Source organism: Symphalangus syndactylus, chromosome 15 (genome assembly GCF_028878055.3).
Source record: "Symphalangus syndactylus isolate Jambi chromosome 15, NHGRI_mSymSyn1-v2.1_pri, whole genome shotgun sequence".
Lineage (NCBI taxonomy): Eukaryota > Metazoa > Chordata > Mammalia > Primates > Hylobatidae > Symphalangus > Symphalangus syndactylus.
Genome location: NC_072437.2, coordinates 101,434,358 through 101,449,674, shown reverse-complemented (window position 1 = coordinate 101,449,674; position 15,317 = coordinate 101,434,358). Strand labels below are relative to the sequence as shown.

General features: G+C 39.3%; 1 protein-coding gene across 3 annotated transcripts in view; it reads left to right on the top strand.

Annotated features, from left to right (window-relative positions):
• The first annotated feature begins 3,825 nt into the window (after window positions 1-3,825).
• The window catches only part of SOHLH2 (spermatogenesis and oogenesis specific basic helix-loop-helix 2), a 46,373-nt gene continuing 34,881 nt past the window's right edge, over window positions 3,826-15,317 (top strand). For 2 of the 3 annotated variants that reach the window (XM_055245228.2, XM_055245227.2), the window contains exon 1: window positions 3,828-3,990. In XM_055245228.2, coding sequence (XP_055101203.1) covers window positions 3,943-3,990 — 48 coding nt within the window. In that variant the 5' untranslated portion in view covers window positions 3,828-3,942. Of the gene's footprint in view, window positions 3,991-15,317 lie in introns of all 3 variants that reach the window. The other variant, XM_063618870.1, reaches the window with a different exon arrangement.

The following is a 15,317-nucleotide window of genomic DNA, read 5'->3' as shown; positions in this document are numbered from 1 at the left end:
CTTTGGTTTAGCTCTACATTTCCTAGCAAAGACTTGTGGTTAAAATGAGGCAGATTTAGTAGAACTAAATCCTGTTTTAAAAAGTGAACATACTGAATGATGAGAAAACTGTCAAGTCTTACTGCAGTCTAATGCAGGGCATCATTAGAAGTTGGTACTATTCTTTGACCTTTGTTACTGCCTAAGGGCAATGGTTCTAAACTCATTGGGAAAAACATGTATTTATTATCACCTTCTGTATGTATACTAAATACTAGGATATGAAATCTAATAAACAGTCTCTGCCTTACCATGCTGCTAAAATCAAGTCATAACTGTTGAGCAGAGGTGTGAGACGGTGTTAGTCTATTTGAAGTGCTATAACAAAATACATACTGGGTGGCTTATAAACAACAGAAATTTATTCTCACAGTTCTAGAGGCTGTGAAGTCCAAGATGAAGGCAGCAGCAGATTCAATCTCTGGGGAGGGCCCACTTCCTGGTTCATAGATGGCATCTTCTCACTGTGTCCTCACGTGGTAGAAGGGGTGAGGGATCTCTCGTGGGCTTATTTTACAAGGGCACTAATCCAGTTTATGAGGGCTCCTCCCCATGACCTATTACCTCCCAAAGATCCCACCTCTTAATACTATTACCTAGGGGCTAGATTTCAAATGTGAATTTTGGGGGGACATCAATATTAAATCTTTAGCAGATGGAATTAGTACTACTTTGGAAATTTTCTGTTGTCTTCTTAGACTAACTACAAAACAAAAGTGTGAGTCAGCCTGTTGTGTGGGAGAAAACCAAGCAAGCACAAGTATAACATTCAGGGGTAAGCAGGTGCGCTAAACCTCAGACAACGCAGCTGTCAGAACTGTACTTTCGGGTTAGGAGGACTGAGGGAGAGGCAGAAAGAAGGCATGCATGCAGCAGGAGTGGAAGCCTTTTTGATGCAGGGATAATGGACAGGAAATGTTTTTCAGGCAGAGCTCAGAATCAAAGAATAAGTGAATTAGCAGCTGGGAAGGATCAGAAGCTATATTCAGGGCAGTTCCCAAACCAATAAACTGTGCTCACAGTGTTGTGATGGCAAGTGCTATTGTTTAAGGCAGCTTGGTGCTCCTCTAGGCTTCAGGTGACTTATTAATACTACAATTCCAAAGAAAGAAGTTACTCTATTTGCTTGTGCAAATCTTATACTGGGGACTCTTGGGGGGACATCGGTACACTATTAGGGAATAGAAACTAATCTAGTCACTTGATTTGAAGCTAAGTCTAGAAAGCCAGAATGGGACAAGGTAATGTGGCCCTAATGCCACATTGAGGAATGGGACTTAATTGTAATAAGCAGAGAAACCCTTGTACGTTTTTAAATAGGGAAAGGACAGGATTAAAACTGACCTTTCCTTTTCCCCATGCAACCACCAACACAATTTACACCAGTTCCGGCTTTGAAATACTGAGTTTGCCATTTTGGTGTGTGTAATATTTTTTCCTTTCCTCTAAGCCTCATCTTTTCCTTTCCACTACACAAGATTCAAGAATGTGAAAGGTGCCAAAGAAATCAAATGGCTTATACTCTATGTTATAATTTGGAGGGGTTATATTAATAGTAGGGTTTCTCAACCTCAGCACGAATACCATTTTGGGCCACATAATTCTCTGTTGTAGAGCGCTGTCCTGGGCATTGTAGGATGTTTAGCAGCATCCCTGAACTCTACTGGCTAGAAGCTAGTGCACCACCAGTGATGACAATGAAAAATGTCTTCAGACATTGCCAAATGTCCCTTGGAGGGCAAAATCTTCCCTGGGAAGAGACATTGTTTTAGAGTAGATGTCTGTTCATTTACAAAGAAAGTATTTTGTTTGTTTGTTTTGTGAGACAGGGTCTCCCTCTGTTCCCCAGCCTGGAGTGGTGCAATCACAGATCATTGCAGCCTCAAACTCCCAAGCTCAAGCAATCCTCACACCACAGCCTCTGGAGTAGCTGGGACCACAGGTGTGTGCCACCACACCAGGCTAACTTTTTTTAGTTTTTGTAGAGACGGGGGTGTCCTTCTGTCTCTCAGGAACTAGTGACCTCAAGTGATCTCACCTTGGCCTCCCAAAGTGCTGGAATTATGGACATGAGCCACCACTACACTTGACCTTTTTTTTTTTTTTTTTTTTTTTTTTTTTTAAAGGAGATTGGAAACAAAAATATCTAAGTTAATTCTTAGGAAGCTTGGATTCATATTCTAGATACAGGAGAAGTTTATTATCTTTTTTTTCTTCCTTCAACACAGTAGTGATGACTTCCTCTCACATAATCTTAGGGGCATTTTTTTACTTAAAAGCAATGAGTCCGTTTCCCTTTCAACATTGTCTTTGTTAGAATTAGACTCGCTAGTCTAGACCTCTGGAGCAATGGAAATCTGGTGCTTGCGCATTCAGGACGAAATGCTCAAAGCTGCCTCAATTCACACCCTACACCAATGCCTGGGCAGGACTTGACCTTTGTCTTATATTGGTGAGCAAACCGCTTCCCGCACAGACATTGATCTGGATAGTGTCAGTTCCTGATTAATTGGAAAAGCAATAGAAGTGAAATTTATTACACTCTGTTAAGATGTGTACACTTTCAAAATTAATGCAGAATGATCCCATCAGAAGTTTATCTGCTCCTTTTCTTCCCATCAGAATTGTAGAATACCACGGTTGTATTTTTGCATGCCCCAGGATCTAAATCGGACCCCCAGGACACAGCACCAGCTGCTCAGGAACCAGGAGACTTGCTCAGGGACGGCCTGCAGCGATGGTTCCCCGTAGAGCTCCTCTGTGTTCTGTGCTCTAGTGAGATCCAGAGTCTGCAGTCATCCACAAGAACCACCACACTTACAGCAATGGAAAAATCATGGCACAGTAGTCAAAACACATCCGAGGAAGGATCCTTCGCAGGTCCTGACGCCCAATAGGTCTCAGTAAAATGTTCAGTGAAGGTTGAGTAGAGGGGTTTACGTAGCAGTAGTCACGAGAAAATTTTATCGCCTCATTGTTTCAGTTGAGAAAATAGGGACAGTATTTGTTAAATCACAGCACAAAAATGAAGTGTTTCTAATATATATATATATATTTGAGACAGAATCTCGCTCCCTCGCCCAGGCTGGAGTGCAGTGGGCGATCTTGGCTCACTGCAACCTCCGCCTTCCGGGTTCAAGCGATTCTTGTGCCTCAGCCTCCCAGATAGCTGGGATTACAGGCGCCCATCACCACACCTGGCTAATTTTTGTATTTTTAGTAGAGACGGGTTTTCACCATGTTGGCTTGGCTGGTCTCGAACTCCTGAGCTCAAGTGATCCACCCGCCTCGGCCTACCAAAATGCTAGGATGAACAGGCGTGAGCCACCGCGCCCGGCCTAACATTTTAAATTTCTTAGTGGTTTGGAAAGAAAGCACCGTAAAAGTACTCGCCTTCCCTATCCTCTGTTTATGTTTGTTTAGAAAAGAGCAAAACAAACCCAAGTGTTTGCTAATTCCTAACATTTAAACTGGAAAGACTGCCCGTAAGAAAAGACTTCTTAAAATTTTTAGACCATCTTGAGGTGACGCCTTGCCTCCCGCCTCCCCAGGCGGCGCAGTGGGAGTGACTACGCGGGGCTTAGTGTCGTGAGAGCTGCCGTGGGAAGGGGACTTGGAGTGCGCAGTCAGCTAATGACACGGTCTCCTAAGGGCCCCCAGGACAGCTTGAGTAGCCCCCGCGGGCAGGCCCCCGACCCGGGTTCTGCGGGGACCCCTCAGAGCGGCCTGCTGCTCCCCCACGCGCCAGAACCGGCGACAGGGCCACTTTAAGGGCGCCCGGGGCGTGCTCGCCCTCAGCTGCGGCCAGGAGCCATTAGTGCTGGGGGCGGGCCCGGGACGCAGCGGCTGTGGAGCTCCTCCTGCTGGGAGGCTGCCCCAGGACCCAGCACGTGCACAGCGGCCATGGCTTCCTCAATTATCTGCCAGGAGCACAGCCAGATCTCGGGCCAGGTAAGAGGCTGAGGAAGGGGAGGCAGCTGCGTTTATAACCTCGCGGGCGGGCCCTAGGTCGGTGGTCCCCTCGGCCCTCAAAGCCCGGCCCGGGGAGCTCTCATTCTCGGGGAACCGCGAGGAGCGGATAGCAGGAAGGGCCCTTTCCAGGGCGCTAGTCCACTCTCCCCGGGCGCCCCGAGGTGGGGAAGCGCGGACCCGGCTTCTGAGGGTGCCCCCAGGTGCCACCAGGCCCTTGGGGCCCGAGGTTGGGGGACGGGGCTGATTTATCTCAGGAGAGGAGGCCAAGGAAGAAAGAGAACTGAATCGTGTTATAAAGAAAACCCAGTAACTGATGAAATGTTCAGTGAAACTTATCTGGAATCCAAAAATTGCAGATTGCATCACATCAATTAATAAATGTGAATTCTCCAACTAAAAAAAAAAAAACAAAACCATCTTAGCCCTTGACGTTTCCCCAACTTATTTTTCGAGCAGAAGGCCACTTGTAAAGTTAGCTACGTAGAAACACCATTTAGTACGCACTCTGGGGCTGGTGGCTGGACAAAAATGTGAACGATGATTTTTTAATATAAGAAAGTTTGTTTAGGCACGTTGTTTTCCTGCATTCCCGTCTCTGCACAGCTGGGCATGCTTATTTTCAGTTTGCGCACTGGCGTGGCATCCCAAAGTGTCCGTGGAGCTTCCACCCAAACAGGCAACTTTGTGTGGAACCAAAGCCGTGGTGGGAAGGGGACCTGCTCTGCACGCATTTGCCACCTCCATGGAAATCGAAAAGCCCACTGGCCTCTCTTGAAAGCACCTTATTTTTCGGCCCCTTTAGCAAAGCACAAAATCACTTTTGTAACTGTTTTTGATAAAAGTGAAACGTGATGATTACCCCACTAGGAGGAAAGCATAGGCGAAACCTCCCCACTCCAGAAAGCAAGGCCAGCTGGGGAGGGGGGCTTTCATCTTAGTATTGTCCGCATCTTGATAAATAGGAGAGAGCAATCTTTTGTGCTGAATGTAGTCTTGTTACCTCTTAGAATGCTCTGCGAACTTAATTCCATCTCTTCTTAAGAGCAAGCTTGTCTGAAATGGAATTAGAATCACTTTGAAGTGGACCCGTTTAACAGGTTTTCTTAATTTTTCAAGATGGAGAAACCTATTTAAACTCTAAGGAAAAATAGTATTTTATGGTGCAGGATTAGGCAAAGCTGCACAAAACGAATTCTGAATGAAATATCTGATGATCTAGTAGAATATAAATAATTGTGGTTTCCTCCCCTTGAAAGAGTGTGAAGCCCCAACTGACCCCTTTGTGTGCCTTTGTGAGAAAAGCTGCTTGCTCAGTTTCTCCAGATAGAGCTGTTTAAATCCCTTGACTCCTGAGGAAACTGAAGGCCCACAATTGCCCCATGAGAGCCTCAGCCTTGCAGCTGCTGCTGATTGTGGGCTGCTCTGCTCCTGGTGATAAGAGTGACATAAATAACAACTCACTAAAATGTAGGAGTGATTTGCTTTAAGCACTTCAGCACCTGCTGTTACTAATTAAGGGTTTAGCCTGCCACAGATTGCAAATGGAAATCCAGTGTTTTAACAATTGTAGAGACTAGAGTGCCCTGTATGTTACTGTGATCACAGAAATGAAACAGTGGATGAAGTGTCTTGGTGACAATGATGTCGTGTTATTAAAACCACCCACACTTAAAGGGTATGTACCAAGGTGTTAATAGGGCTTACCCTGAGTGGTGGAATTACACTTTATTTTCTTTTTTCAATTTAGTATTTCCCAATGAATACATGTTACTTTTGTTTACAAAGGTGTAGTAAGCAATTCAAACAGAAAAAGATATTTCATCAAACGAAGCCTAGCATTGGTTCAAATTACTGCTTGCAGGTGAAAATCTTAGATGTACTAAAAGGCAGTTTTCCAAGCAGAATATACTAGAAACATTTATTCCTTTTTCTTTTTGTCAATAGATCTTTTTCATCGCCTGTGTTCATATTACATTGTCAACAAGATATTTTAAACTAAATAAATATTCAGATTTATGTTGATTATAAACTATTCCGTTAATTTGAGTTATGGAACTGGGATAGTGGACTTGAGCAGTGTTCTGATTTGTCCATTAACATTCCAAGTGTGCTATGGCACTGATTTTGTAAGGCAGGGAAAGAAGCATTTGGGAAGAGAGCAAATCAGTTCTTTCCAGAGCTGCTTTATGTCATACCCGCTCTGTGCCATGGTGCAAGACACTATGCAAAAACTTCAGACTCCTGCACAGAACGGTGGGTTAGTGGTGCTTGTTTCTCCTCATCCCTTTCCAGATCATCTTCCTACCTACCCTCAGATTTCTCCCGACTTCCCACTATGCATGTTCTGCCCTTCATAACTCTTTCTTGACTTTTTTTTCCCCCAAAGGCCGAGAGATTCTGGGGACACTGGAACTGAGCCTCTAAGGGGGGTTAGTGCAGTCAGAATGCCATGTGCTAGCTAGGGAAAGGCTCAAGCTAGGCAGTTGATTTCTGTTATTTTAAAGCTTATGCTCTGCAGGAGGCCGTGTTTCCTGAGCACTGTGATTCAAACAGTGCAGAGCCCAGCATGGACACATTTTCCTCTCCCCCCTGGCCCCTCCCCTGCTAGGTTGATTTGACGTTTTCTGTGTTCTTTGTGCTCAGGTTCGGTATTACTTGCAAAAACATGGTAATAACTACCACCTGCAGGGCACTATACAAACACTTCTCATAACAATCTTGCAACGTAAGTATTTTGATCCTTCAGAGGAGGATCACTTAAGTGTCTTATTCAAAGCCACTGGTAAATAGTTGAAACAAGTGACAAGACTCTGGTGTGTCTGCCTCAAATGGCTTTGCTCCCTTCCCACTGCAGCAAGCTGTTGAAAAAGGATAACACCCTTAGTAGAACTGGTCATACTCTATTCTTCCTATATTCCAAGGATTGAATGCCATGCTTTCTTATCAGCAGAGAAAAGGGCTATTAGAATGTAAGCCCCATGAGGGCAAGGACCTTGTCTTGTCTTGTTTGTTCACCTTGTGTTCCTAGCACCCAGCCCTGTGTCTGCCCTATAGTAAGGGCTCAGTAAATATCTATGGAGAGAATAAACATCAAACATATTTAAGCAGATACATACAGTGGCAGGATATTTTAAAAGAAAAAATAAACCTTACTAATGGAAAGTTTCACAAACTATATCCTAGGACACCCTAGTTTGTATGTGTTATTTTAGTGTAATTATTAATGGCAACTCCTTTCATTCTCAAAAGTGCCTCAGTTTGGAAGATCAATTACATGGTCATACACCCTGATTGTACTAGATAGGTTATTTTTAGGCATTCATATTTGCTTCAATTAATTAGGTTAATTAAAAAACAAAACTATAATTGCTCCTGTTGTGATCACTTGTTAATGACTGTTTCATTGTTTGGCTTTGGGTTCACAAAGAATATACTTGCATAGAAGAAATCACGCGCTATAGTGGAGATTAGCAAACACTCTGCGCTCACAGGCATCACAAAGGCTTAGAGTCCCATGCTGCTCCTAAAGTGCTGCTGGAAATGAGGAGTGTTTATAAAATGAAAAGGAAACACACTAGTAGTGCCCCAACGCTCTCTACTGTAGAAATTACATATTTCAAAGCTCATTTAAAAGTGTTGTACTGTGTTCTTGGAATATAGAATATTCAGGGAAGTAGGTTGGTAGCAGGCTATGAAACACCATGCTAGGGAGTTTAAATTGGTATCCTGTTTAGAGTAGGGTACTGCAGGTGAAGGAGATTGGCTCATGATGATTGAGCACACAGGTCAACCTCCCCATCTACCCCAAACTCCAGAGCAGATGTTTTCAAAATGTGATGATTCCTTCAAGTAAATATCATGGAAAAATAAGAAGGCAGGTATTCCAAATTAAAAGATCAAGGAGATATAACAACCAAATGCAATGCATAGTTCTTAATGGGATCTTGGTTTGAACAAAGCAACTTCTCTCTGAACGTTAAAAAAAAAATCCACAGAAAAATGTGACATTTAGAAAGCAGATGGGGTCCAATTGCACCTAAAACAAAAGTAGAAAATCCACAGCTTAAAAGACAAGGAGAAGAAATGCAGTGATAAAACAATTTTAGTGATAGTCCAGGCTCAATGTTGACAGAAACAAAGATGAAAGTAGCCCAAAGGGTGCTCACCTGGTTTGAATTAGCTGGGTACAGAACTCCCGGGCCGGGTTGGCCCCCTGGATTTACCCTGTGGATTCTCCCAGCTCACTCCTACTAAAGCAGGAGCAATGGTGCTTTTAACTTAAGGATAAAATTCAGGAACTATTCTCTAAAGAAAATGAACTATACATGAGATGAGGAATCCTGGTATGAGTAATTTCCAGACCTCTGTAACTGAAAGAGGAAAGGCAGTTCTTCCCAGGAGGAAAATAAACATACTTGGTCTTCAGAGTAGAGCCCACCTTGATTTTGACAATTAGCTGGCGCTAGCCCCTCTGCTCTCGTCTTTGCTTTCACTCATCCTGCTCACTCTCACCAAACCCATAGTCAGTTGTCCCATTAATGGAGGCCCCCACTGAGGAAACACCACCCCAGCTGCAGGAGATACTGCCTGTTCACATCCACTTAGTTCTTGATTCATATTTATGTTTGGAAACCAAGGATTGACAGACGTTAACAGAACTAGACAAATGCACAGATTGAACAATTAAAGAGTCAGATTTTTAAGGTGCTATAGTCTGAATGTTTGTGCCCTCTACTGAATTCATATGTTGAAATCTTAACTGCTAAGGCGATGGCGTTAGCAGGTGGGGTCTTTGGGAGGTGATTAGGTCATAAAGGAGGAGCCCTCGTGAATGGGGTTAGTGCCTTATAAAAGAGGCCCAAGAAAGATCCCTTGCTTCTCCATGTGAGAACACAAATAAATTGCCATCTATGAACCAGAAATTGTGCCATCACCAGACATTTAATCTGCCAGTGCTGTGATCTTGGACTTCCCAACCTCCGAGCTGAGAAATGAATTTCTGTTGTTTATAAGCCACCCAGTTTATAGTCTTTTGTTATAGCAGCTTGAATAAACTAGGATGTAAAGGAATAGAAAAAAAAAACTTCTAAAATTTGAATTTGTATCTGTAGAGAGAATATCACATCCTAAAAATAAGTTATGAAAAATTACCAAAAAATCTTAGAAATTAGTAATTCACATTAAATGGATTGAAATTATATAAAAAATACTTAGAAGGACTGAAGACTAAGCTGGTGATCTGGAAAATGAGGAAATCTCTGAGAGAGAAGTCAAGGCATGTAGGATCAATTTAAGACATGCAGCCTCTCATAGAAGATTTACAAGGAGAGACAAAGACAACAGAAAGAAGGAAATAAGTAAGAAAATTTTCAGAGCTACTGGGTGCCAAGTAGGATGAATAAGGTATATACTTAAACACAGCCTAGAAACTATCAATGCAGAGGAAAAAGAGGAGAAAAGCATCCAAAGGAACAAAGCAGCTTATTCTTTTCATTAGCGACTTGGATTCCAGAAGGAAAATTCAGAGACAAAGTGATTTTGACCTTATAAGTATTTGCTGGGTAAAACTTGCACTGAACTGTGAGAGCACAATGAAGATGTTTTCAGACTTGCTAGGACTCTGATGCTATCCGACAGTCTTTAAAGGATTTTCTGAGCCTGTACTTCAGTTCAAGAAAATGAATCCAAGAAAGAAGCAAATATGAGATACAAGAAACTGTAAGAATCAGAGAAACAAAAAATTAAGTGTAAATGTTAATAAAAATGTAAATATTTAACAATGATTGGAACTAAAATTCCAGCTAGTCATAGCTTGAGAAGTATATGGGGTGGAGGGAGACATGTTAAGGATGCTGCCTTGTTTGGAGAGAGGCTGTAGATTTAGATTAACTCTACACCTTAATTGAAAATGGCTATGTATACTTACTAATAATTAAGTATTTCTGAAATTTTGGCGGCCAAAGTGGAGTAATTTGAGTAACAAAATAAATGATAGTATTGGATTGTAACCCAAAGAATAAAATAAATATGTCGTTACTGATTTAAATAAATAATTGACTAAATAAGTAAATGAGGGAGAAGGAACATATCCTCCTTACAGAAGATTTCCAAATCAAAAATGTAGATGGAAGGAAATAGAAAATCACCAATGGAATGTCATAGTAATAATTGCTACAGACAAGATCCACAAATGAAGGGCAGGAACAGAGGGTATAACTTCCAGGAGAAATGGGATATTTGCAAAGCCTCAAACCATCTCCACTAACATTTATTAATTACTGTGATGGGTTTAACGTACATCCACAATTGTTTGATATTCCTCCCTCCAAGAGGTGGTACTTCAGTCCCTTTTCATTGAGTGTGGCCAGACTTAGTGACTGCCTTCTGAAAACAAGAATGTGTAAAGGATAAACAAGTGACTTAACAGTGGAGAAACCTTGCAGACACCATCTTAACCAAGCGACCAAGGTGAACCTCCCTGGAAATCTCTCATTGATATATGACACCGTAAGAAGGAGGCGCTCGTGTCCATGGTATTCTACCCAAAATCTATAGTCCCAGTCTAATTATGAGAAAATGTCAGACAAATCCAAGTAGTGGGACATTCTGCAAAATACCTGACCAGCACTCCTCAAAAGCCAGTAAAAACTGAGAAACTGTTGCATATTAGAAGAAACTAGGAGACACGAGGACTAAGTACAACCTATTATCCAGATGGCATCCTGGGACAGAAAAAGGCTATCAGTGGAAAAATTGGTGAAATTCGAATAAAGTGTGTAGTTTAGCTAATAGCATAGTACTAATATTAATTTCTTAGGGTTTTCTTTCTCATGGTTAAAAAGCCCCTCACAATTTCTTAGTTTTGATAAACATACTATGATTGTAAGATGTTAATATTTGGGGAAGCTGAGTCAGATGTTTTTGAGAACTCACCATACCCTCTCTGCAACTCTTCTGTAAGTCAAATTAATTCCAAATAAAAAGACAATTAAGCACTTAAGTTACAAAAATTAGGGATTTAATTCCCAAAGCATTATAGGAGCAACAGGATGGAAAAATGAAAATTTGATCAGCCTAACAGTAGCTATGGGGAAAAAAAAATTACAATAAATAGGAAGCCTGAAATAATAAATGAAAGGGAATAAGGTCATTTCACATTAAATTGTAAATGTTCACAATTAATCGATATTAGCTAATTCATTACATTAATGAAGTTAATGTACACTAGTTAATGTCAGTAATGTAATTACTTAAATTCATACATTAAAAACTGAAAGATTGTAAAAACTGTAAATTCAATTAAAAGCTGTTTACAAAAGTCACAGGAAAGATGATAACAGTTTAAAATAAGGGGGTATGAAGAACGAAGCTGTATATCAGAAAAATAAAATTTAAGGTGAAAAGCATTAAAGGGCAAGGAGATATATTTTATATAGTAGTATTCGCTATATAGAATCATCTATATATATACACTAATAATATACTATATAAACATAGATCACATATATTGTTAAATATTATAGTTATATATTTATAAAATATCATGAACCTTTATGTACTTAACCCATAATTATAAATATAACCTATGATTAGAGAAATTGATGGATTGACAAAACCATAATTAAGGAGACTTTGATACTCTTCTTTCATAAACTGAAAGATCAAGTAGACCTAATATAAGCAAAGAATTAACAATTTTGTTCTGAAAGATATATAGAACTTTATGCACACAGAAAATAGGCATTGTTTTCAAGTACCCATGGACGATTAACAAAAACTGTGTGTTAGGCTATGAATAAAATGTCAACAAATTTTAAAAAGTAGACTTCATGCAGGACACATTCATTGTTGACAGTGCACTGAAATAAGAAATTAGCAACTAACAAATAGCCAAAAAAATAAAAAACCAAACATACTATCGCCTTGAAAATTAAAAACACCTTTATATAGGTATTTAATAAAAGTCTTAGATTAAAATGGAACTATCAACTGAAATTATAAACTAATTAGCAATGAATGAACGTGAACTCACTATATATAAAAATTTGTGGGGTACAACAAAATGCCACTAGGAGGAAAATTTAGATCCTCTACTTTGCTGCCCAGTAGAACTTACCACAGTGACGAAAATGTGTAATTATGCCATCTGATAGTCCACACCACATGAGGATGTTGAGAATGTGAAATATGGCTAGTGCAACTGAACTAAATTACAAACTTTAATTAATTTTAATTAACATAGGTTTAAATAGCCACATGTGGCTACTGTATTGGACCACACAGTTCTATATGCTCAATAAAGCATTACCAGAAAAAGAAAAAATTAAACATTTATAGTTAAGAAGCAAAATGAACTCAACACCAGTAATAGGTATTATATGTATATTTTAAAATTAAAACATTAAACAATATAAAAACTCCATATGAAATGGATTTGTAAAATGTATATGAACAAAATTCATTTAAGAGAAGGTGGGAAACTTCAATTTACCATTAATCAATAAGGAACTATAAAATGAAATGTAAGATCCAGCTCTATAAATGTCTTCAGAACTAGATTTTCTAGACATGTTTTACCTAAATTTAAGATGCAGATAATTTGTGTTTTATAAACTATTCAAGACCACAGAACAATATTTTATTCTTCAAGGCTGACATAACCCTGATACCTAAACAAGATAAGGCAATACAATAAAACAAAATTATATCAAGATTCACTTATGAACATAGATGCAAAAATCTAAAGGTGAAGGAATTGAATTCATTACACATTATGAATAGGTTTATCCCAGCAATACCGTGATAGCTTGACATTAGGAAATCTACTAATATAATTCACTGCCTAGCAGATCAAAAAATAAAAAAAAATCATGTTATACTGAAAAAGCATTTAATAAATATCAACACCCTTTTCTGATGTAAAATTCTTAGCTTCCAAATAGAAACTTTTTTAACTGATAAAGGATGTTGATCAGAAATCTTCAGTAAGTATCATATTTAGTAGTAAAATCATCTGAAATATTCCCACTAAAGTCAGGAACAAGACAGGAGCACCTACTATCACTCCTGTTATTCACTCTTGTTTTGGATGTTCTAGCCAATGCTTTAAAGTCAAAAGGCATAAGTTCTGGAAACAGAGAAAAAAGTGTAATTTTTTGAAGGCGGTAGGATTGCCTACCTAGGAAATTGAGAAGAATCAACGGAAATGTATTGGAACTGAACAGAGAGTACTATAAAGTGCATTACTTGAAGCAAGTTTCTTATACAGAAATCAATAGCACTTCTATATGTCAGCTGTAATCAATCAGAAAATGTAGTGAGTAAGAAGAGATCCCCTTCACAGTGACCTCCAATGTTGAAATATCTGGGAATACGTAGGATATATCTGGGAATACATACTAGGACACATGCAAAATCAATATGAAAGTCCATAAAACTGAAGAACATAATAGAAGACTCAAATTCTCTAAGATGCATACTTCCTAAATACAGAGATTTAATATAGCAACAATATTTTCTAATTAACTGTTAAAATAGTTAAAAATAGTTAACAGTTAAAAAATTAACTGTTAAAATAGAGGCCACCATAATTAAAACTTTAACAAGGTTCCTTGGCAAACTGATGCCAATTTCTGTTGGAAGAGAAATTGTTGGAAAATATATAATAACTGAATTGAAAAATAACAAGGAGGGAAACATGTTCTATCAAATATCAAAACACACTATGAAGAGCTAGTAATTAAGCAGTGTGGTATTAACCAGGAATAGGCAAATAGATCAGTGGATCAGAATGAAGTCCAGAAACACACACACACACACTCCCCCACACACCCCTACACACCCCTACCTGGCATTGTGAAAACTTTGCTCATGAAAACACTGAGAGAAGGTTAGTCCGTTCAGTAATCCTGTTGGGTCAATTAGTTCTGCATTTAAAAAGAAAACTGAAAGCAGATACCTACCTCATATTAATCACCAAATAAACTCCAGCTGGGATAAAAAGCTAAATGCAAAAATAAACCCTTAAAAGTATTAGAATACTCTACCAAAGCATATTTTAACATAAACAGAGATGGCTTTGAAAGCAAGATAAAATTCACCAAAGCCATAAAGGAAACAGTAGATTTGTTACTAAATATTTAAATATTTAGTGACAAGAGACCTTATAATCAGAATTAAAGGGCTGGGCATGGTGGCTCACACCTGTAATCCCAGCACTTTGGGAGGCCAAGGTGGGTGGATCACCTGAGGTCAGGAGTTCGAGACTAGCCTGGCCAACACGGTGAAACCTCATCTCTACTAAAAATACAAAAATTAGCCAGGCGTGGTGGCGGGCACCTGTAATCCCAGCTACTCAGGAGGCTGAAGCAGGAGACTCTCTTGAACCCAGGAGGCAGAGGTTACAGTGAGCCGAGATCGCGCCACTGCACTCCAGCCTGGACGACAGAGTGAGACTCCTCTAAAAAAAAAACAAAAACAAAAAAACAAAAAAGAATTAAAGGCAGAGTGACAGACTGGAAAAAAAGTAGTTGACTAATATCCAGACTGTATAAACTCCCACAAAGCAGTAAGAAAAATACAAACCACAAATAGGAAGGTGAGCAAAGGGAGTAAATGGGCATGCATAATAAATATGTGATAATGAAATGCAAATTGCCACTAAAATGAAAAGATACTCCATTCATTCAAAAAATGCCAATAAAAAGGATAAGATTTTTTGCTCACAATACAAAAATTTTTTAAAGGTTAAGAATAATCAGTCTTATTAAGAGTTTGGGGAAATGAGTACTCATATATACTGCTTGTGGGGATATAAATTTTTGTATCCTTTGGAGTATGCAAAACAAGTAAAAGTTTACTTTCTGATTTCCTAGTTTCAATTCTGGGATATATGCTTATTTGCACAAAGATGTATTTGTAAATGTATTCATCATGGCACCGTAATAACATGAAAACCCAACACTGGGAGAATGTCTTAATCAATTATCATCATCGAAAATAAGGAAGACTGGATCAAGGTGACAGATGAGCACATTCACCCCTGATCCCAACAAATAATAGAAAACATATTTTTATGAGAATAAATCTATAACCGCCTGGAAAATGAGAATGTTCCCAGTGAATCAGAATTTTTGAGGAATTGTTGAACTATATTGTTAAATGAAAAAAGCAACTCAATTCGAAAAATACTAACAGCCCATTTATGAAAAGCTATGTATGTGTGTATTGTACTTATATGTTTGACACAAAAATTGTCTGGAAAGATAGACACCAAACTCTTGACAGCAGTTCCTTCCAGAGAAGGG